We start from the raw sequence: 19,487 nt of genomic DNA, 5'->3' as shown, positions 1-19,487 counted from the left end.
CTAGTGACAGAGCGGTGTAGCCCTGACAGATAAGGTTTCAGCTGTTGGCTGTTCAGACTCTGTGTGAATATCAGGCCATGTGGTTCGCAGAATGGCAGATTTTGAATTGAAACAATTGTTTCTGTGATTTCATAATTCAATTGGGACTGCAGGTGCACCATGATTAACAAGTCTGATATCAGTTAACTGTCTCTATTTGCTGGTATCTGCTCAGACCAATCACCAATAGTTGTATTTGTATCACAATATGCTAAACAATAATATAAGGCCAAAGATGGGCATGCAGATGCATAAAACTCCCTCAGTTATCAAAACACATATAGGGTGCTTGTAAGATATTCAGCTTGGTAGTTTATTATCAATTTGTTGCACACTTCAAAATATATTGAAAAAATGTGGACACCATGAGTTTTCTTGAACTGTAATAACATATCAATCATCATAATGAGAAATTGAAGTCTTAATTGGGTTTGGCAGCCCCCTTAATGGGAGACGTGTCAGTTATTGGTTTCAGCCCGTGGCTCTCACCGTGGCCTAAATCTGTTCAGATGATCGAAGCATTTTCCCATTTTAAGGCTGGATGAGGCCTACTAGCAGCAAATCTATAACCCTGCTTGGTAGCAACTGGCGTCTCCCCTAGAAACCCCCCAGTGGCCCGCGCGCTCCTTATACGGCCCTCGAGGTGGGACCGCGGGGCTCGATGGGAGGTCGAAGGGACAGTTCCATATATGGCGCGCGCTCTCTCCCGGTCGGGGCCGCGCAGCATCACTTCTGATCCCCTCCTGAAGCCCGATGAATGGAGAGGTCTCCTTCCCCTCCGAGGGGCGCGCCTCCCACCAGCGCCCCCACCCCAATTCCTCAGCCTCAGCCCGTCAGTATCCTAATATGGCAGAGGGCTGGGATCGGGGCCAGTGCTGAGGTTTGTGAATGGTGGAGCTGGGGTATAAAAGGTGGACGTTCTACACCGAGGACCGTAGCTGGTTCAGCAGCAGCACTGGTTGGGTCTTTCTCTCCGAGCCGCAGACACACTCCTAAGGTAAGACCCTGCAAGGACCTGCAACTCATCCTGGTTGGGACACCAGACTATAGATCTGAAGGAAAGATCCACTGGAGCCTTACTGAAGCAAACCTTAGGGAGGACCGCAGGGGATGGGAGGCCTTGACAGAGATACTACTGGAGACATCACGGGCAGCTCTACCGAGGCCCTGTAGATGCCGTTAGAATGACAGGATTCATGTAAAGGCAAAGCTGATTGGTCATCTCCAGAGGTGTAACTCTGAACCCTGAAAACCAAACCAAGAAAAACGCAGAACAGTTTATTTCGAATTCATCTCTTTTCAATTTAAAACATGTAGTTCTTGTTTGATTGATTTGCTTATTTGTTTAATAATTCTTGATTTAATTCAAAACGTTTTGTAAGTTTTTAAGTTTATGCTCTATAAATTTCTATTAAACTTACCATTATCGGGCCTTTTCTAAATTTGATCAGAAGATAATGAATGTTACAGCTATTCAATAATCGTTTCTCATTAGATTTTGTGTGTTTCAAATCTCTATTGGTCACGCGTAATGGCCTGGTGTCAGCGGTATGGATGCGTCTAGCGCAATGTTTGGTCCCTATCAGGTTCATGCGCTCTAGTAAATGTTACAATTATTTTTAGGATTTTAAAATACATTTTATGAAACCTGGCATGAGCTTATAAATTGCGAAGAGTCCGGTCAGCTTAGTCTGGGTGTCATTTCTCTCACATTCAATACGCAGCGCCGTGTTGATGTGATTCAGTGAATTGACTCTTTCCTCTCCTCTTCTCTGACAGAAGCCAACATGTGTGACGACGATGAAACTACCGCCCTTGTGTGCGACAACGGCTCCGGCCTGGTGAAGGCTGGCTTCGCCGGAGACGATGCCCCCAGGGCCGTGTTCCCCTCCATCGTCGGCCGTCCCCGCCACCAGGTAAACAACGAAGGAATTATATATCTAATAGTTTAGACTCAGACGCTTAAAGGCAGAATTATTTCACAACTACTCATAACATTTCAGTGTGTTTATTAAACCATATATAAAGATATGATTGTATTTGAACGAATATAAAATCAAAACGTTATTGCACTGCTTTGACAGTGATCCCCTCTAGAAAATATTGTTAACATGCAGCTGATCTGTTATTTTTTATTATTAAAAAAACAAAAACAAAACAGAAAACAGACACTCCCAGCAACAGTTAAATTACATCAACGAGATACGAGCTATATTGAACCACATCAATTTGGCAGCATTTACCTCGAGCAATGTGGCCATTGCAGATTTAGGACTAAGTTAGTCACTTGTAAAGAGTCAGTCGAACAACTGCGGTCTTTCCGTGACCGTTATTTGTCTGCGTTGTTATTTGGCACATTTACGCAATGGTCACTATGTCAGTCCAAAGACTTTAATCCGATCAGAAAAAGACTTCATATATCTGTATGTGCTTTCTGACGTCCCCAGCTAACCTTCCCGTTGCCTTCCTCTCTCTCTTTTCCAACTTCAGGGTGTCATGGTCGGTATGGGTCAGAAGGACTCCTACGTCGGCGACGAGGCTCAGAGCAAGAGAGGTATCCTGACTCTGAAGTACCCCATTGAGCACGGCATCATCACCAACTGGGACGACATGGAGAAGATCTGGCATCACACCTTCTACAATGAGCTGAGAGTTGCCCCCGAGGAGCACCCCACCCTGCTCACTGAGGCTCCCCTGAACCCCAAGGCCAACAGAGAGAAGATGACCCAGATCATGTTTGAGACCTTCAACGTCCCAGCCATGTATGTGGCCATCCAGGCTGTCCTGTCCCTGTACGCTTCCGGTCGTACCACTGGTGAGGCTGACAACAAAAAAAAAACACCTGACATACATGACATAGACACAGCTTCTCGAATGTATAACAAAACAGCCAGACAAAAGTATATTCGAATTCTAACACATAATATGGGCTACACTACAAATTTGACAATTTCCCGTTATTCAATTTACGCACAACTTTTAAGAATAGTAATCTTGTTCTTTTGTTAACTGTCTACGCGTCAAACTCTAACGAAAGATCTAAAAGACAAAATCAGAAGACTTTTATATCACATATTACATAAAAAATCTATCAATGGGACGACCCTGACATTTATTACATTTACGCAACACATTTACGCACATTTGACCCGTCTTTTGATGGCTGATGTTTGTTAGAGCCTGTGTGGCTTTAGATTATCTGTCAAATATCCATTTACGCCACATTTTACGCACAATTCTGAAATATCTATGCGCTTTGTCGCCTGGACTTTGATGAAATTCTTTCTCGCCTCTTCTCAGGTATTGTGCTGGATGCTGGTGATGGTGTGACCCACAACGTCCCAGTCTATGAGGGTTACGCCCTGCCCCATGCCATCATGCGTCTGGACCTGGCTGGTCGCGATCTGACCGACTACCTGATGAAGATCCTGACTGAGCGTGGCTACTCTTTCGTTACCACTGGTGAGGAATTCATCACGCAGCGACAACTAAAAGAAATAAACTACTCTCTGAAATAACTTTTAGTAGACATACGGCATAGTATAATAAAAAAGATCGTGGTTATTAAAAGATAGCATGTTATCTAAATTACATGTTTAAAATAACTTAAAAACATCCATATCAAAATTGTGATTTCTAGAAAAAAAACTGATAAATACTTGATACACGTAAGTCTACTTTACGTGTATAATATACAATTATTTTTTTTCTGATATGCATAATAGATACAACTTTATTTCATTACAGTGAAATGTTGATTAGCAAATGCAAGAAGCAGTAAACTGCAGTTTATGTGGGAATGGTAAATGATGGAGTAATAATAATAATAATGATAATGTGTTCTTTAACACTAATGGAAAGTTTAGCACAATCACAATAGTTCCGACAATTTCAAACGTAACACAACTAACAACTGGGGTTAAAATGTGACATAATATGGGTGATAAGAGAATAGCATATTGATTGTCTTTTAAAAGCAGTAAAAATACATTTGGTTTTATAATTTGTAGTGATAATAATTTAGCATTGCTTTACATTTGAATCAATCTGAGCTTTTCAATTTTAAGAGTAAACAGAAATAACTAGTTTTAATTAGAATTCATTTTTTTAAATTATTTTGTGGCGCCCTCTGGAGGCCACGGTACTCCAAACATTTACCCTTATTGACATCGGGCCAACTCAATTATAACGCTTCAGGTGGAATCTGACCCACTGTAAAACATATTTACGCAAAATATGACAGCCGTGCACGAAGAAGCATATTCTACGGTAATTATTGTCATTAACCGCTTACGTGCACGCTGTATTTGCTAACCAGATTGAAAATTCGACACAAGCAGACAGTTACTGCTGTAGTTCTTTCCTTTACGCACGCTGTGTGTACTCTGCGCTATTTAGCACTTTGAATGAAAATCCCTCAACTTGTGCCCCAACAGCTGAGCGTGAGATCGTGCGCGACATCAAGGAGAAGCTGTGCTATGTGGCTCTGGACTTCGAGAATGAGATGGCCACCGCTGCCTCCTCCTCTTCCCTGGAGAAGAGCTACGAGCTTCCCGACGGTCAGGTCATCACCATCGGTAACGAGAGGTTCCGTTGCCCGGAGACCCTCTTCCAGCCTTCCTTCATCGGTACTTCACATTATATTTGTTTCCTCCACAATTTAAAAGACATACATGGTTTTCCCGCTACTCTGGGTTGCGCCCTCTTGACACTTGTCCATCTCACCTGACCAGGTATGGAGTCTGCTGGCATTCACGAGACTGCCTACAACAGCATCATGAAGTGCGACATTGACATCCGTAAGGATCTGTACGCCAACAATGTGCTCTCCGGTGGTACCACCATGTACCCTGGTATCGCTGACCGTATGCAGAAGGAGATCACTGCCCTGGCCCCCAGCACCATGAAGATCAAGGTACCTAAATATAATATGGAACAATTAAAACACAGACGAAAGTGTTTAACGCACATTTACGCACACGATTCCACTTGATTCATACATTCGCCTCCTCCTCCTCCAGATCATCGCTCCCCCCGAGAGGAAGTACTCCGTCTGGATCGGCGGCTCCATCCTGGCTTCCCTGTCCACCTTCCAGCAGATGTGGATCTCCAAGCAGGAGTACGACGAGGCTGGCCCCAGCATTGTCCACAGGAAGTGCTTCTAAATCCTCCATCAACATCACCACCAGCTATCTGGAGATCAAACAAGGAGGAGGAACAAGCTCTGCGGCACAGCAACACTCTTCTGTCAATGGACTGTCTGCCTGCGCTGTTGACATTATGCATTTTTTTATCATCTTAAAATCTGCATATTTTAAGTTGTCTGTTGTCTGTGTTTGCACGGAGAAAGGCTGTGAAAAAACACCACTGAACCATGCATCCACCAAAAAAAAACTTTAATAAAAAAATAAGAACAACATGTTGCCCAACACATGTGAATGTAAGTGTATATACATATTGATAATTTATTAAAGTCCATTATTTGGTATTTTGCCCCTGGCCTTGTTTCTCTTAGGGAAAGTTTTCTGGAAGACGATTGCAACCATTTTGGGGAACTTTGAACAAGGGAATGAATATACCTTAACGAAGAAGAAATGCTAAAACAGCTATTTTCCAAGTATTGGGATATTGGCTGATATGATGATATACTTTATCTATACTATTTATTTTGCTAAGTGGAGCACTTAAGGCGCAACACCCACCCACAACCAAATCAGCTCATCGAGTGCAGGGAAAGTTAGGATTGGAAGTTCATCCCAATTATGGTGGGAAATTAAACTAAAACTAACTAATCATACTTTATTAATCACCAAATGGAAATAGGTTGTAGAAGCCAGTTTATCGGGCTCCAGGGAGCCGATGGGAAACAGTTGTCTTGCTCAGGGTACCACAGTGGTGAAGCGTCAACTGTGGGATTCGAACCTGCGCACAACCGACTCCAGGCCACCAGTGCCAATCACGTCCCTCTGCATTCAGCTCCTGTCAGTTGGAGGAATGTGCGAAGGGTGGGGGTACTGGGTAAAAGAAAGGTATTAAAAGCGGACAGACGACACCTTTAGGCCTTGGACAGTCGGAGTTTGACTTGTCAGGAATGCGCCAAGGCAGCAGCAGCAGCGGCAGCGGCAGCAGTGGCAGTGGCGAGCGGCTCGGTGGCATCAGACACCTGACACCCGCCGCTGAATGCTGCAGAGCTGCCTCGGCTTGCTCGGTCATTTACGCGATATCCCAGACCATCTTTAGACAAGACCAAACCGAGGGTGGAGTATCCCTGCAGACCCCATATAAATAGAACCTCAGCAGGTTATCGGGGTCTGCCTGGAGGTTAAAAGCACAAAGGACAGACAGACAGACAGACAGACAGACAGACAGACAGACAGACAGACAGACAGACAGACAGACAGACAGACAGAAAGACAGAAAGACAGAAAGACAGAAAGACAGACAGAAATTAATAAACCAAAGGTTGGAATAAGATAAACCGCTTATTTCAAAAGAACAATTCCATCCATCACTGGACATTTAAAGCATTTCGTTTGATTCTTTATGTCCTTGTTAAAACTCATCACCACACAAATGTCTCTCTGCCGCTCTGAGTGCATTCCTCACATCCCAGATCGGGCCACCTGTTGCGGGTGTGTTGGGCTTTTTAAAAACGTCTTGAGGCGGGCGGAGCTAAGCTGCGGGGACGCGGTGGGCCGGCCTGTGTGATTACAGCTGCAGCGTCGTGAACGCCATCTGTTCTGCTCCGCGTCCGCGAAATCCGACCCTGGTGTAAGTATATTCTCTGCACACCAAATTAGATCCTCGCAGCGCAGAATCGCTCCCGTCCGGTCGGACCGTGTTGTTGACGGGAGTCGGTGGATTGTCATGGAGAATGAATTAATGAATGTAGGGTGGGATGTCCCTGCAAGGCGGTGACAGGCGACCATACGTGTTCCGTATTACCGGATGATTATTAAGACAGCTTCACATGACGCACATACTTTTGTCTCCGGGGTGTGTATTAGGCGAGTAGGGCAAGCGACAACTAAATAAACGACGTATTTAAACTGCGATGGCGTAATGTCGATAGTTTTGATTCCGTTAAACAAATGCGCATGTACATTTTAATGCACTGGGTTGCATGGCCGCCTTATTTGATCATTGGAGATGTTTTACAGGCCGATGAGGGCTAATTATGAGGTTATTTATATGAACATAGAGGCTACAACTGACCTTTTATTTGGACATACGCTCACGTTCCCGGGGCCAATCAGAGGACGAGCTGACGGTGACGTCATCACGTTCGAGCGTCCTCTGCTTTTAACGGTTATCACAGATTGCTGTGGGACGGTGATTTATTTTAACCCCCCAAAAACGAAGCTGATAAAATATAATGGTGGCATGTTTTTATTCTCTTACAAACACGATATTTTATTTCGCTCCTAACCGCGGGAGGTGAACCGACCGTGTGGCAGGAGGTAGGCGGGTTTTGTCCAGCTGCTCCGCCATTGGTTTGAACTGCGGGCACGTTACGTTTAAATGTCTGGCGGTGAGTCGAAGAGAAGGAACCTCAGGAGCACAGCAGGTACAAACATGGTTTATTTACACTCTTCAGAACACGGAGGCTTAAAAAGCTTTTATTGACATGGGACCTACTCGACCAGCTATTCCTCAAGTTTAATTTTCTGTTGCGACGTAATTCTGATTGATAGTTTGAACTCCACTTCACTGTAAACCAGGTAACGAAATACTGCAAATACTCATATTAATGTAAATAAACATCAAACATCCCATCGAAGAAGAAAAAATATGGACAAACTATGTGTTTAACGAGAGCTTTTTTGAAACGAGACCAGGAAACTTCTGAATTAAACTCATTTAACCAGACATTATAAAGTAAACAACACACTCTGGACCTGCCTCTGAAAACAACACGTGGATTTTCTTCTTGTTAAGAACAGAACTGGGTTTTTCAAAATCACTCAAGCAGTTTTCCAAAAAGAGCCTACATTTTGACCCCGGATTGTTGGAAACGCCTGGATTCATTTACTTTCCCCAGATTTAGACCTAAACTCAGTACTTGGCATTCGTGTTGACCAAACTGAAGGTTTAAATGATAGAAATATTAACTAAATTATCAAGAAGATATAACCAAGTTGGCTGATAAAAAGTCTTACAACAGAGTTTTGTTTTGTGTTTTGCGAACAGATATGATGGTGACCAAGAGGATCCGCTCGGAATACATGAAAAACTTCAAAGATCCAAAATGGGAGACTTACAACAAATGCTACGAGGAAATGCTGAAGTACAGAATGACTCGCAGGCTGTTGGAGTACACACACAACCCCTGGTTCTGGAGTGGCTCTGATAGTGACTCGGACTCGGGAGGAAGAAGTCCTTGCTCTGCTCCCAACAAGAACCAAGTCCAGGCTGAAGCTGGCGGAGATGGAGCCGAGGCTGAGGAGTGTGAGCAGGCGAAGATGGACAGGTGGCAGGAACAGCAAGCCAGAACCACAGGAGCAGTGCAAAGACTTTCTATTCTGAATGAGGGGGAAGAGAGTGTGTCTGCAGTGCATGGTAACTATAAATTATTTACAAATTGTAGCCCATATTGGGCTTTGTGCATGTTGCTTGACTGTGCAATGTGATGTTCACTCCTCAGGCTCACAGCCTGAGGGTGCCGATGAGACAAAGGTACTGCAGGACGAGAGAGAGGAAGAGAAAGTCAACAGCAGAGGCCGCAAACAGACGACATCTCTCAACAGAGACCAAGGTGATTCAAGATGTGTGTCAACCCTGAAAGTTCAGTTAAATGCTTGGAGCTCCTCTACTTCTGCCGTTCAGCCCGAGATGCTTTTCTCCCTGCTGTGTTGACCTGGCTGTGACTTTCTCTTTCTCTTTCTTTTAACGTGAAAGCTAGCAGAGGACTACAACCAGCACAGAATAAATCCACAAAACAATCGTGGCGCTCCCAGCGCGTCAGACCAGCAACAACCCGTCAGCCCAGGGAGGAGAGTAAAGACAGCAGGCATCCCTTTGCTCTGTATGGCTCCGGGGAGAAGGACGCAGACATGGCAGCAAGGAAAACTCACAATGTTGGTCCTGCGGCTTCAACTCAGGAGGTATTCTTCGTCTGTGTGACGGTTACTCTGTAGATGAAGAAGGATCAATGGGTTAACGTTTCTTCTCCTGGTAGATCCATGAATCCGCTCTACGTGCCAGGACGAGGCGGGAGGTGGAACGTCAGATGCAGTCACAGCGCAGTGAGCGACGGAGGGCCAGGTCCTCAGACTTGAACAAGACCAGGAGGGTAGTTCAGCCAGAGTTCAACCCCTGGCTTACCGAGTACATGAGGTGCTTCTCTGCTCGCTCCCGATAGGGACACATGCATGTAGAAAAATGCCTAAAATAAGAGCGCCATGCTGGTGTGGATTCATACAAAGGCCACCGTCCTATTTGGTTGGCAGGATGATACAAGCTTAGGAGCCGGACGTCACTGACGTCATGGCTTATTCTTCAAGGTTTGTAGAATCACCTTTTTTAAATTAGAATTTTAACCAGTACAATCAGAAGAAATTCACAGGGTAAAAGACACTTTTGAACGCTATTTTGTGGTAAATGTATAATTCATGGACACACCTGTTATGAAGACACTGAGATGTGCATGAAGGGTGCAAAATAAAAACCCAATAGATTTGTATACAGCCATATATTGATATCCCTTTAAACACGTGCAGTATCAGGTGTCTATATTTTTATTGATATATCACAGCACGGTGCACTCACTGGGTTATGAAGGCACACGGCGGCATGTTTAAACAGATGAAGCCTTCTTTTAATTGAACACTCACATCACATTGAGCACACATTGTGGCTTAACCAACACAATATTTTTGTAAGGTTCTTGTGGCTTTTGATGTGGATTGGTATTTTCTTATTTGTGCCGAGTGTAAAGCATTGATGGGCGAATAGAAACGACCGGGCTCTGTAGATCTATAGCTTCTGATTTAAATGAACTGCTGTGAGCTGGTTTTCTCTTGCTTCATGAATGAATCCACTGAGACTCTGTTTAGATAGATTGTAAATCACCGTTCGCAGTGTTGTGGCTGCGTTTGCTCATAATATTGTGGACACTTTGATGTGGTAGTGATTTAAAATAGTTTTGTAAAGAAAAATAGATTTTAATGTGATCAACATGGTGCTAACAATAACTTTTACAGCCAGTGGATGACTGCTGATTTCTGTTGTTTCCGTGGTTACAGCAGTGTTCTTCTTTTTTCCTGACAGAATCAAACATTTACCATCAGTACAAATGTGTACAAGAATTTTAGATTTTTGTTTTTAAAGAACAACTCTCAGAGGTCCAAACTTTTTTTTTTTTTTAATTAAAATTGCTCCAGAGCCAAATGAAGAACTGTTGAGGGAGATGATGTCCAAGTTGCATCTCGCAGGAAATGGATTGTTACATATTGATTATTATGACCAAATCAAACAGCACTTTGAACGAGTGTCGCCTTTAAAAAAAACATTTGTACAGAATATAACATCTAATAGATCTGATCTCTACTCTGAGACACCTGATCCAACTTTAAATGATGATGGATGATATAATCAGCTATGTGCCATCAAACTGAAAAAGCCATTTTATTCTCTGCTTCTGTTATTGCTATTACTGATGTGACTTTGATCGTAAAGTAACGGCCTCATCTGCCTGATGTTTATCATTCCTCACGTGTTGTTTCAGCATTGGTTCTGTATTAAATGATATCATTTGCTTTGTACTAAGTTTTTTGAGCTTAAGTTATAGTGTAATTATAGTTCTGTGCAATATTTTACTTGAGAAACTGTATCTGAGTCAATGTTATATATTTTTGAAATGTGGGACTTTTTTGTACTCTAAGGAGTTATGTGAGCAAGGTGAATTCTTTCTCCAATTACCATATTTTCATGTGGGATTGTTACTCAGGACAAACGTCATAGTGTTGTTCCTGCTTATGCTTTACAACCGTAAATGTGTTTGTTTGTTGTTGTTTTTTTACCCCAAGGAACCATTGCTTTAAAGAAATGATACCATTGGAGACTCCTCTTCTTTATGTGATCGTAAGTTAACTGCTAATGTCTTGCAGACGTTTACCAAGACTGAATAGTTCCTCCAGCCAATATCTTTAAAAATCAATAGAAAAGGGGGCATAGCCTAAAAGGCATCAGAAATGCTGAAATTATCTGTCCAGTCTGATTTTGGTGAATGAAATGAATTTGTAACAACTACAGAACTGTATATAAGTGCAAATGTTTACTTGCATGTAAGAGTTGTGTGTACATGGTAAATTATTTAGAGAACAGTATGTGGGCTTAAATAGTTTGGTTTACCGTTTTTTTAATAAATCACATTTGCATTTCTATTTCTTTGAAATCAATTTCAAGAGATTGAGTAAATTGTTAATTGACCATTGATAACATCACAAACCATTTTAAAGGGGTTTTCCTTCTGTGACCAGAGCTCACATTTATTGCACATGCTTTGTATATTCTGGCCTCAAAGCTTCGAAAAGACATTTTGAATAAAAATAATGAATTCCAAGCCTGATTTGAAGTATTTTTTTTTTATTTTAAAAACTTAAGCTTTTATCATACACAATAAATTAAAAATCTATGATATTCAGAATGTCAAGATAAAACAGACAAACATGGATACAGGATCTGATGACATACACATACAACGACCTGATGTCAAGCAGCGAAAAGCCACCACCAGATATGAGACATAAAATATTCTGATATGGAATCATTCTAAGGTGTCTAATTTAAAAAGTAATCTGTGATTGTTTAAAATGTAAAAAAATTAAAAGCATACATGAATTGTTGAAGTGGTCACAGCCAGCAAAAACACACAAAGTCAGTGTATTTTTTTTCTCCGTTTTTTTTTTTTGACAAGCACTTCATGTTTTTGAGGCGTTTCCAAAACGGGAGACAAAAATAAATAACACACACGGGATACCACTGCTAGAAGTTCAAATGCATTCAGTTAGTATCGACACACAGCTGACAGCGGTCAGTCAGGTTTGCATGTAAACATGAGAAATGCGTGTTTCACTATAATTTACTCCAGCGGTGGATGCTGAATGTGCCACTTCGAATCCACACGTCTAACCACAAACGAGTTAATCAAATCCTACTGACTTCTCAATATAACTTAAGCTTCCTTCGTCAGTTCCTCGGTCAACGCTGTCAAAACGGCACATTTTTTTTATTCATGCCGATAATCAAATACACATCAACTTGTGCCCATATAAATTACACATTATCACTGCAAATAGTACTGTCCATCCATTCTGCATACAAGCTGCTAGTGAACTGTAGTTTAACATGATAATACAACCGACCATGGAAATGCTGTTGAATATGATATCTTCTTCAATATACATGTAATATCTCTTCATAACGAAATACTCTGATATTTTTTGTTGGAGAAAGCATGCGTCGAGACTATTTACAGAAACACTGTACAGTGTGTGGTGCTGCGGGAGGAGAAAAGGAGGATGTAAACAAGGCAAGAAAGGTTGGGATGGCGGGCAAAAGGTAACATGACGGCGTGTGGACTGGTGGCTGCAATGCTCGGGGAACAGGAGAGAAGATGTGGATCAGGCAAACAGGGAGTGCAGTCGGCAGACTGTGTGTCGTGTGTTGGAGACAAGTGAGAAAGATGCTCATAGCCAATCAGAGAGCAGGTGGATACAGACACAAGTATGGCGGAAAGAGAAGGTTTTATGTTGAAAACAAAGAGTAAAACTATAATATAGAAACGGTTTTGGTTTTAAGATCCAGGAAACGCATCTAACGCCTCTGACCAATGTGTCTGTAGTCTCTGGTTATTCAAACAGAAAAAGAAACAAACAAGGATTTTGAAATCTATTAATACAAGTAATTATATGTAACAGGAACAGAATCCAAAGACCAGGGTTGATAAGGTGTGAGGAGGCTCTGATCGGAGCTACAGGGAGAGTTTGGTCCAATAGAAGGGCAGACAGAAAGAGGGTGGGCGGTTTCTGGCTACCTCCAAGGTCTCAGACTTCGTTAAGCTGGGGGGGGGGGGGGCGTGGCTCTCAGGAGCTGCAGCCATGACAGCAAAGGTACTGAAGGGTCCGTGCAAAGGTCAAAGGTCAGGAAGGAGTCTCCAGCATAGCAATCTAAACCCAACGGAGATGGGTCCTCCATGGCTGATCTTCTCCTTGTCTTTATGAACCTATCAGACACACATGCACACACACAAGTGAAATATTTCACTAGTTCCACATGCACACACATTAAGGGAACAGTGATTCCTTTTGAAACGGTCCAACATTCATCGTTCAGCAGCTGTAAATATTCCCAAATTCATGTCTGAAACCTGAAGAACCAGATGAGAAGTGTACTGGCCGTCTCCACCGTGATGTTTTAAGACTGTTGGGAGACGTCTGGAGAAACTGCATTTTAATTAAATAAAAAAAAAAAAAAAAAAAAGAACAAACATGAGGTTGTATTGCAGTGGATTTGACCTCTGACCACCAAACTCTATTTCCCTAAAAGGCTTTAAAGAGACAATAAAGATCATGTGAGGTCACAGTGACCTTGATAGAAATCTCAATACCTCAAGACATCCATGGCAATTATGAAGCGCTTCCCTCTGTATTTTGTCTTGAATATGATATATTTCATAATGGACTCTTGATATCTGCAGATATATCAAATTTTAAAAATAGGTGTCCATTTTAGAAATGCCGATAGAGAAAACATGATGAAAAGTGCGACAAATAAACTGTTTTAACGTGTTGTTTTTAAGAAATGAGACCCACAGTGAGGCAATCCTGGCATTGATTGTTGACCTGAATAGAACTGAAATCAAATCACTTCAAGGTTAAAAAGAACAAAGCCAGTGGGTCCAGATCTTATCATAGACAATAGGGTTTACGATTATGCAGCAGTTTGTGCAAAAGAGAAGAACAACCTGGAAATACTTTGACTGGAGAAAACATTGGCGCTCTAATGACGGTCAAGACTTAACTGGATGGACGACCAGCTTGGACAAAAATAGAAGAAGTCACACGTACTCTGATAGACAGAATTGTTCATTCCTGGAAGCAGTCCTTTCATAGATAATTAGAATGCATGCATCTCATTCATGTACCCCGTCACTCTGTCATGTTTCTTCTTCTTCTTTTTTTTTTTTTTATAAATCAAAGATGTCCTCAAAACCCCTCGACTCCGAGTCTGAAGTCAGACTGCAGCGTTTTAAATCACCAGATGAGTGACGTGTGCAGGCGGAGGCAGACAAGAGCAGAATATAAATTCGCTCCACTCGACTCATCAGCGCCATGAGTCGACAATGTGAGAGCGCGCTACACTGCTGCATCGAAAAAAGAAACCACGTTGTCTCCTAAACCTGGACATCACATGGATAACACAAACCTTGTCCATATATGTCAAGACAGGACGTGTCCACTAGCAGCCGCACTCCTGGGCTCCCTGCGGCTGAGCACGACGAGGAGAGCGAAGCTGTCGTAAGGCCGCATCGCCGTATTGAATCCCTGAGCCCATCCTCTCTGGATCCAGCTCCCCTGAAAGAACATGAAGCCAACAGAAAACCTTCAGTGGCTTCCGACAGTCCGCTCTGAAGTATCCTCACACTTGAGAAAAGACTGGAAAACAACTTTTCTTAAAAGCCGACTTTCTTTTTATTTGCTTTCTTTAGAAAAACCCTTTAGCTAAAGTCCCCGCAGCATCCCGAGTTGTCCAATGAGGGAGCGAGACAGTGTCATTTTTAGGCGGAAATCAACATAAAATGTAAATAAGTTTATAATTGATTATATCATCTTACAAATAAATACATGGTAAATGGTGAAGTCACATGACAACTCTAGCAAATGTCTGTAACTATGAGTGCAGCAGGTCAAACAGTGGGTCTGCGCCCGACTTCACAGTGTGTGCTTCTCTTTATCCTCTAGTTTTCGTGACATCAGACGGCCTCTCTAAAACAAAGGTCAAGCTCGCATAGTTAAGGCTGAGTGACCTGTGCTCGTGATAAAAAACACGGTTTGTTCCACTGAGACCTGCTGTCAAACCTGAGCCTTCCTGTTGATCTCGTTAGGACAGGAGAGGATTTAGAGCCGGGGGGGGGGGTTGCAGGTCCTACCTGACTCTATCTTGTTGAGGATTTTCCGAGCACACTGGACGAAGGCCTCTTCAACATTTTCCCCCGTCAGCGCGCTGGTCTCCAGAAACATCAGCTCTGCCAAACGGACACAGTTGGTGGAGTTAATCAGTTTACAAAGAGCAGTATGGCAACGCACAGTGGCAAACTGAAATAATTCCCTAAAACTGAAACGATGAGAATATAACGATTTATTTCATTTTAATAAATCAGTTTTTTTTTGTTTTTTTTAATATACTGAAGTGTTGGCCGCACCATTCTCCTGAGCAAAGCGTGACGCCTCCAGAAACGTAACCTCTCTGTCGGCATCCAGGTCCTTCTTGTTCCCACACAGGATGATGACTATGTTTTGACTGGCGAGCATCCTGGCGTCACTCAGCCATGTGGTCAAAGCGTTGTACGTCTCCCGACTGCAGCACGGTAGGAAATAAAACAGAGAGTGTCAAAAACGACGTTACCGTCAAGAGTCGGACGAAGGAGCCATACTCTGGGACACCTGGTGATATCGTAGACCAGCAGGGCTCCTGCTGCTCCTCGGTAGTAACTCCTGGTCACAGATCTAAAAACACACACGAGAGGATATATGTACAGGAAGGCAGTATGCATTACAATTAAAGCTTATTTGATGTTTTTCTTGAATAAGTGTCACATTTACACAACTAACACTCCTTGACTGAAAAGAGATTGCATAGTTTGAATTTACATTATTACACTTACAATAAATTCAGTTAAATTTTTTGGGATTTTAATCCAATTATTATTATTTTATGTTCCACTTTTTTTCTTTTTATCACGATTTCTACTGAAAACATCCCCGCGCCCCACTAGTCTGTGCCTGCTGATAATATCCATTGTAACAACCAAAGACAATGGCCGACACTGTAGTAACTGACAATATAATTTACAACCATAAACTAGAGGGACTGTTGCTCCTTGATGAATGAATATGACGACCATCCCATACACTTTACTCATTTCTGTTAAGAATCTGCTCAAAACCTTCAATAAAAAGCTTTTATTTTCAAAATATTCAGCTCTATTTATGTGTTTATATTTGCTGCCGTTATTACATTTTTGAAAGATTTTTTTAAGCTACTTCAATGAAACATGACAGAATCATTCCATTATTACATTATCGGTTGGAGTTACACCCATTCATGTATTTTGATCAGTCGCTTGATCAGTCTGCGCATCTGTTGTTCTGCGTTTGAATTCTGCAAGTATATTTCTACCTAAGTCATTGAAGTTTGAGAATCTATAAAAGTCCACATTTTATCTTTGGTCACAGCTCCCAAAGCAGAAAGTGGAACGACTTAAATTAACGATGCCTCACTCACAGCGATCACGACTGTCCAATGCAGCAAATTAATTACTGTCAGCTCTGAGCCCATTCCTACAGACCATGAAGGTATGACCACTGTACACCACAAGGACTGACACCTGCTGTCTGTTCTGTTCATGTGTTACTTTGTTGTGGAAATAAATAAACTAGGAGTAAAACTAAAAACCACACTTCAAGTTACTGAAACATATTCTTGCTTGTTTCTCCCCTGTGCTGTCATCATGGTGAATCCGTTTTAACTGTACAGATGTTGTAAAAAATGAAATGTCACATGTGGATATACAGGCCTGAACATGTCAGTGGTAAAGAGCTGTGTTACTACCTGAATCGCTCTTGTCCTGCAGTGTCCCAAATTTGTAGTTTGACCATTTTGTTTACCACACTGATAATCTTCGAGCCGAACTCCACTCCGATGGTGTGGTTGGATTCATCCTTAACTGCAAGGGCAAATAAAACATGGAGGTAAATAAATGAGACACAGTGTTGACGAGGGGTCATTCTGTTCAAAAGGGAACAATTATTAATGTGAATGTGAATGAGCAAACCAAAAATGATCAAAGACAACCTGATTTTTGTATTGTACTGCTTCAACAGTCTCAACTGACATTTTGAATCAACACTGAGCCCTTTCACACCCACCTACAGTGACGGCGCCCATGCAAAGTGCAAACACGCCATTAGCAGAACCTTGTGGTTCAATATCTTTCCCGAGGAGACATACGGGGAAATATGGCGGTAAAACACTGCGGTGTCTTCTGACAAGACATCACATTGAAAACAAATACCGTTTTCACATGTTGATCACTGATCAACATTAAACTCTATTGCTATTTTAGAAGTGCACTACAGTGCGACTTACTCCTTTATTACTCCATATTATGCAGTTATTTCTTCAAGGACAGAACAATATTGCAGACCCACATTAGAAAAGGGAAATACTGAAGAGGCAGAGTTACAAATTTCTGACTTACATCTCTTCTCTATGAACTGATGAAGCAAACAGGATTTGCCTGTTCCGGCATTCCCAATCACCAGAAATTTAAACAGGAAATCTGCAGAGGAAACACAGAAACGACAATCAGCTGAGATCTTATCAGTAAACAATAATAGCTTTATTAAATAGTATATGGGTAAGCATAGAACAGTGTGTGGGAAAATTTTACTTAACTATAATACAAGTCAGTTTAGTACATTTCACTTCTACTGTAAGATATTCTCAATATATTGAGTGCAACTGTTCAAAGGAGGTAAATACTTAATGCCGGTGTGGTTTTCTCATATCAACTATCCCAACAAAATGTCTTTCTCCATTTATTTATATGATATTTGTGTCAATGTTATAGTACACAATTAAAATGTGTGAGCTTGCAAGATTGTATTTGTATTAAGTTTGAAATAATTGGGGGAAAGAGGAAAACAACAATTTCGAGATGTATTGTGAAGATGGAGCATTTCTCTATTTATTTCTGAGAACTGGGACACTGATGACAGAGAGGTTGACTGTACTGCTCTGCTCCCAGATAACCACATAAATGACATTTTGAATTACACAACTTTATAAAATACATAAAACTGCATTGTTGTAATCATCTACAGCATGGAGAAAGTCATAATAAGACCCCTGGTATTATTATTAAAGTAAACACGAGCTATAATAACCAGGAGATTTAAATCAGTATCTGTTGCCCTGGGAGCACAGCTGTGAGCTGAATGGTCCCCAAACAAGCCAAAACAACAAAGACAGTGCGTCATAACACTCAATATTTAAAATAAGCATGAATCATATTGACAAGGTTAATAATAAAAAAGACTAAATGGTAAATCCAGTACTGGGTAAATCCTGCATGTACAATGACAGTAGGTGGAGATGTAAACATAGCTCGGTCAATGAAACAACCACAGTAATCGCATCACTTGTGGACGGAGATGAATCTGTACGGTAACAGCAGAGGAATCCTGAATATTCTTATATCGGTGAAACAAGAGGAGCTGGGACAGCCAGGGAGAAGCACACGCACTGTGGTTCTGTCACTGCCAGCCCCCCCCATCATCCCTCTGCAGCCCTGCACCGAGGAGTCAGCCTCCCCCTCCTGGATGCTCTCTAACCCCGTAAAGAAGCTCCGTGCCGTGTCCAGGAGCATTAGAAACTGTGGAGGGGGGGTTTCCTGGAGCTGACACGGCACTTTGGAGGCCAGCGGCGGCAGCGGCAGGAGCTCGGGGCTCGGTTAGCCCGTCGGCTATGTGTTTACCGTGAGAGAAAAAGGTCCGGGGCACACCTGCTTCATTCCCGCGCCCACAGGCCGCCTACAGTTCGCCCTCGGCGGACACTCTACAGCCTGCTTACCGTAAGACTCCGACATCGCCGGGGAGGCGGGTTATGACAGCAGACAGGACGGGAAAGGTTGGAGTTGACAGATGGAGAGCTAGCTAGATGCAAAATAGTCCCGTAGATGATTTCCGCGGATTCCAGTTGATTTTCCCTTCCGACTTCCCGTACGAGCTTGCGTGATATCAGTGGAGAGCCGCGGGGGGGCGCTGCTTAACCACTGGACCCACAGTAAAGGCAAATCCCGCCTGATAGAACTTCACACTGCATGGAGGTAAATGAACGTGACTTCTAGCTGAAATCAATTATCAAATGTTTTAATCAGCACTCAAACAGATATTTAAGGAAGGGCTTCACTCGTCTGCTGATCTCTGGAAGGAGAACTTTAACAAACAGGCTGAATAAAAAGCTTTTACATCCACAGTCAGAATCCGAGGAGAAATTATTATGCTGAGGCAAAGAAACAATGATGTGTGACACACAGATGAAAAGTGGTGAGCTCTGTTAACTTATATTGAGAAGACTAGACTGGGTGTGGTGGCCGCCCAGTGTGGAATTTGCATGTTGTCCATGTGTATGCATGTTTTTTCTCCAGGTTCTCTGGGCTGGTG

At 42.3% G+C, this 19,487-nt stretch overlaps 3 protein-coding genes across 5 annotated transcripts; 2 read left to right on the top strand and 1 right to left on the bottom strand.

The window, feature by feature from the left end:
• Positions 1 to 694: 694 nt before the first annotated feature.
• On the top strand, positions 695 to 5,532 carry acta1b (actin alpha 1, skeletal muscle b). The gene is made up of 7 exons (XM_080458508.1): positions 695 to 1,036; positions 1,819 to 1,955; positions 2,530 to 2,854; positions 3,340 to 3,501; positions 4,476 to 4,667; positions 4,773 to 4,954; positions 5,061 to 5,532. Exons 2-7 carry the CDS (start codon positions 1,827 to 1,829, stop codon positions 5,202 to 5,204), a joined length of 1,134 nt encoding a protein of 377 aa, XP_080314634.1. The 5' UTR covers positions 695 to 1,036; positions 1,819 to 1,826; the 3' UTR covers positions 5,205 to 5,532.
• A 1,175-nt stretch (positions 5,533 to 6,707) lies between these two features.
• ccsapb (centriole, cilia and spindle-associated protein b) lies at positions 6,708 to 11,606 on the top strand. Of its 2 annotated transcripts, none has more exons than XM_080458491.1 (5): positions 6,708 to 6,810; positions 8,230 to 8,598; positions 8,684 to 8,794; positions 8,938 to 9,143; positions 9,218 to 11,606. In XM_080458491.1, exons 2-5 carry the CDS (start codon positions 8,232 to 8,234, stop codon positions 9,398 to 9,400), a joined length of 867 nt encoding a protein of 288 aa, XP_080314617.1. In that variant the 5' UTR covers positions 6,708 to 6,810; positions 8,230 to 8,231; the 3' UTR covers positions 9,401 to 11,606. The 2 variants fall into 2 exon arrangements, with proteins under 2 accessions (XP_080314617.1, XP_080314616.1); XM_080458490.1 differs by having other exon boundaries at positions 6,737 to 6,810; positions 8,684 to 8,806; positions 9,218 to 11,594.
• Positions 11,607 to 11,632: 26 nt separating this feature from the next.
• rab4a (RAB4a, member RAS oncogene family) lies at positions 11,633 to 19,043 on the bottom strand. 2 transcript variants are annotated; one of them, XM_080458493.1, is made up of 8 exons: positions 18,895 to 19,043; positions 17,522 to 17,602; positions 16,873 to 16,987; positions 15,705 to 15,767; positions 15,464 to 15,618; positions 15,191 to 15,286; positions 14,467 to 14,615; positions 11,633 to 13,484 (listed from the first exon to the last, which is right to left on the bottom strand). In XM_080458493.1, the coding sequence occupies exons 1-7, from the start codon at positions 18,908 to 18,910 to the stop codon at positions 14,500 to 14,502; spliced, it is 642 nt and encodes a 213-aa protein (XP_080314619.1). In that variant the 5' UTR covers positions 18,911 to 19,043; the 3' UTR covers positions 11,633 to 13,484; positions 14,467 to 14,499. The 2 variants fall into 2 exon arrangements, with proteins under 2 accessions (XP_080314619.1, XP_080314618.1); XM_080458492.1 differs by having other exon boundaries at positions 11,633 to 13,264; positions 18,895 to 19,037.
• Positions 19,044 to 19,487: the final 444 nt, after the last annotated feature.

The sequence above is a fragment of the Lipophrys pholis genome, assembly GCF_963383615.2.
Source record: "Lipophrys pholis genome assembly, chromosome: 2".
Classification (NCBI taxonomy): domain Eukaryota; kingdom Metazoa; phylum Chordata; class Actinopteri; order Blenniiformes; family Blenniidae; genus Lipophrys; species Lipophrys pholis.
The sequence above is the reverse complement of the archived record's forward strand: the minus strand, read 5'-3'. Positions and strand labels throughout refer to the sequence as shown.

What these genes read in the sequence shown, in the direction of transcription:
- acta1b (XM_080458508.1), top strand. Translation starts at nt 1,827, where the DNA reads ATGTGTGACGACGATGAAACTACCGCCCTTGTGTGCGACAACGGCTCC. An exon ending in TCGGCCGTCCCCGCCACCAG is followed by an intron (nt 1,956 to 2,529) that starts GTAAACAACGAA and finishes TTCCAACTTCAG; the next exon opens with GGTGTCATGGTCGGTATGGG. An exon ending in CCAGCACCATGAAGATCAAG is followed by an intron (nt 4,955 to 5,060) that starts GTACCTAAATAT and finishes CTCCTCCTCCAG; the next exon opens with ATCATCGCTCCCCCCGAGAG.
- ccsapb (XM_080458490.1), top strand. Translation starts at nt 8,232, where the DNA reads ATGATGGTGACCAAGAGGATCCGCTCGGAATACATGAAAAACTTCAAA. An exon ending in GAGTGTGTCTGCAGTGCATG is followed by an intron (nt 8,599 to 8,683) that starts GTAACTATAAAT and finishes TTCACTCCTCAG; the next exon opens with GCTCACAGCCTGAGGGTGCC. An exon ending in AGACCAAGGTGATTCAAGAT is followed by an intron (nt 8,807 to 8,937) that starts GTGTGTCAACCC and finishes TTAACGTGAAAG; the next exon opens with CTAGCAGAGGACTACAACCA.
- rab4a (XM_080458493.1), bottom strand. An exon ending in TCAGTTCATAGAGAAGAGAT is followed by an intron (nt 16,988 to 17,521) that starts GTAAGTCAGAAA and finishes TTGCCCTTGCAG; the next exon opens with TTAAGGATGAATCCAACCAC. An exon ending in CCTCAACAAGATAGAGTCAG is followed by an intron (nt 14,616 to 15,190) that starts GTAGGACCTGCA and finishes ATGTTCTTTCAG; the next exon opens with GGGAGCTGGATCCAGAGAGG.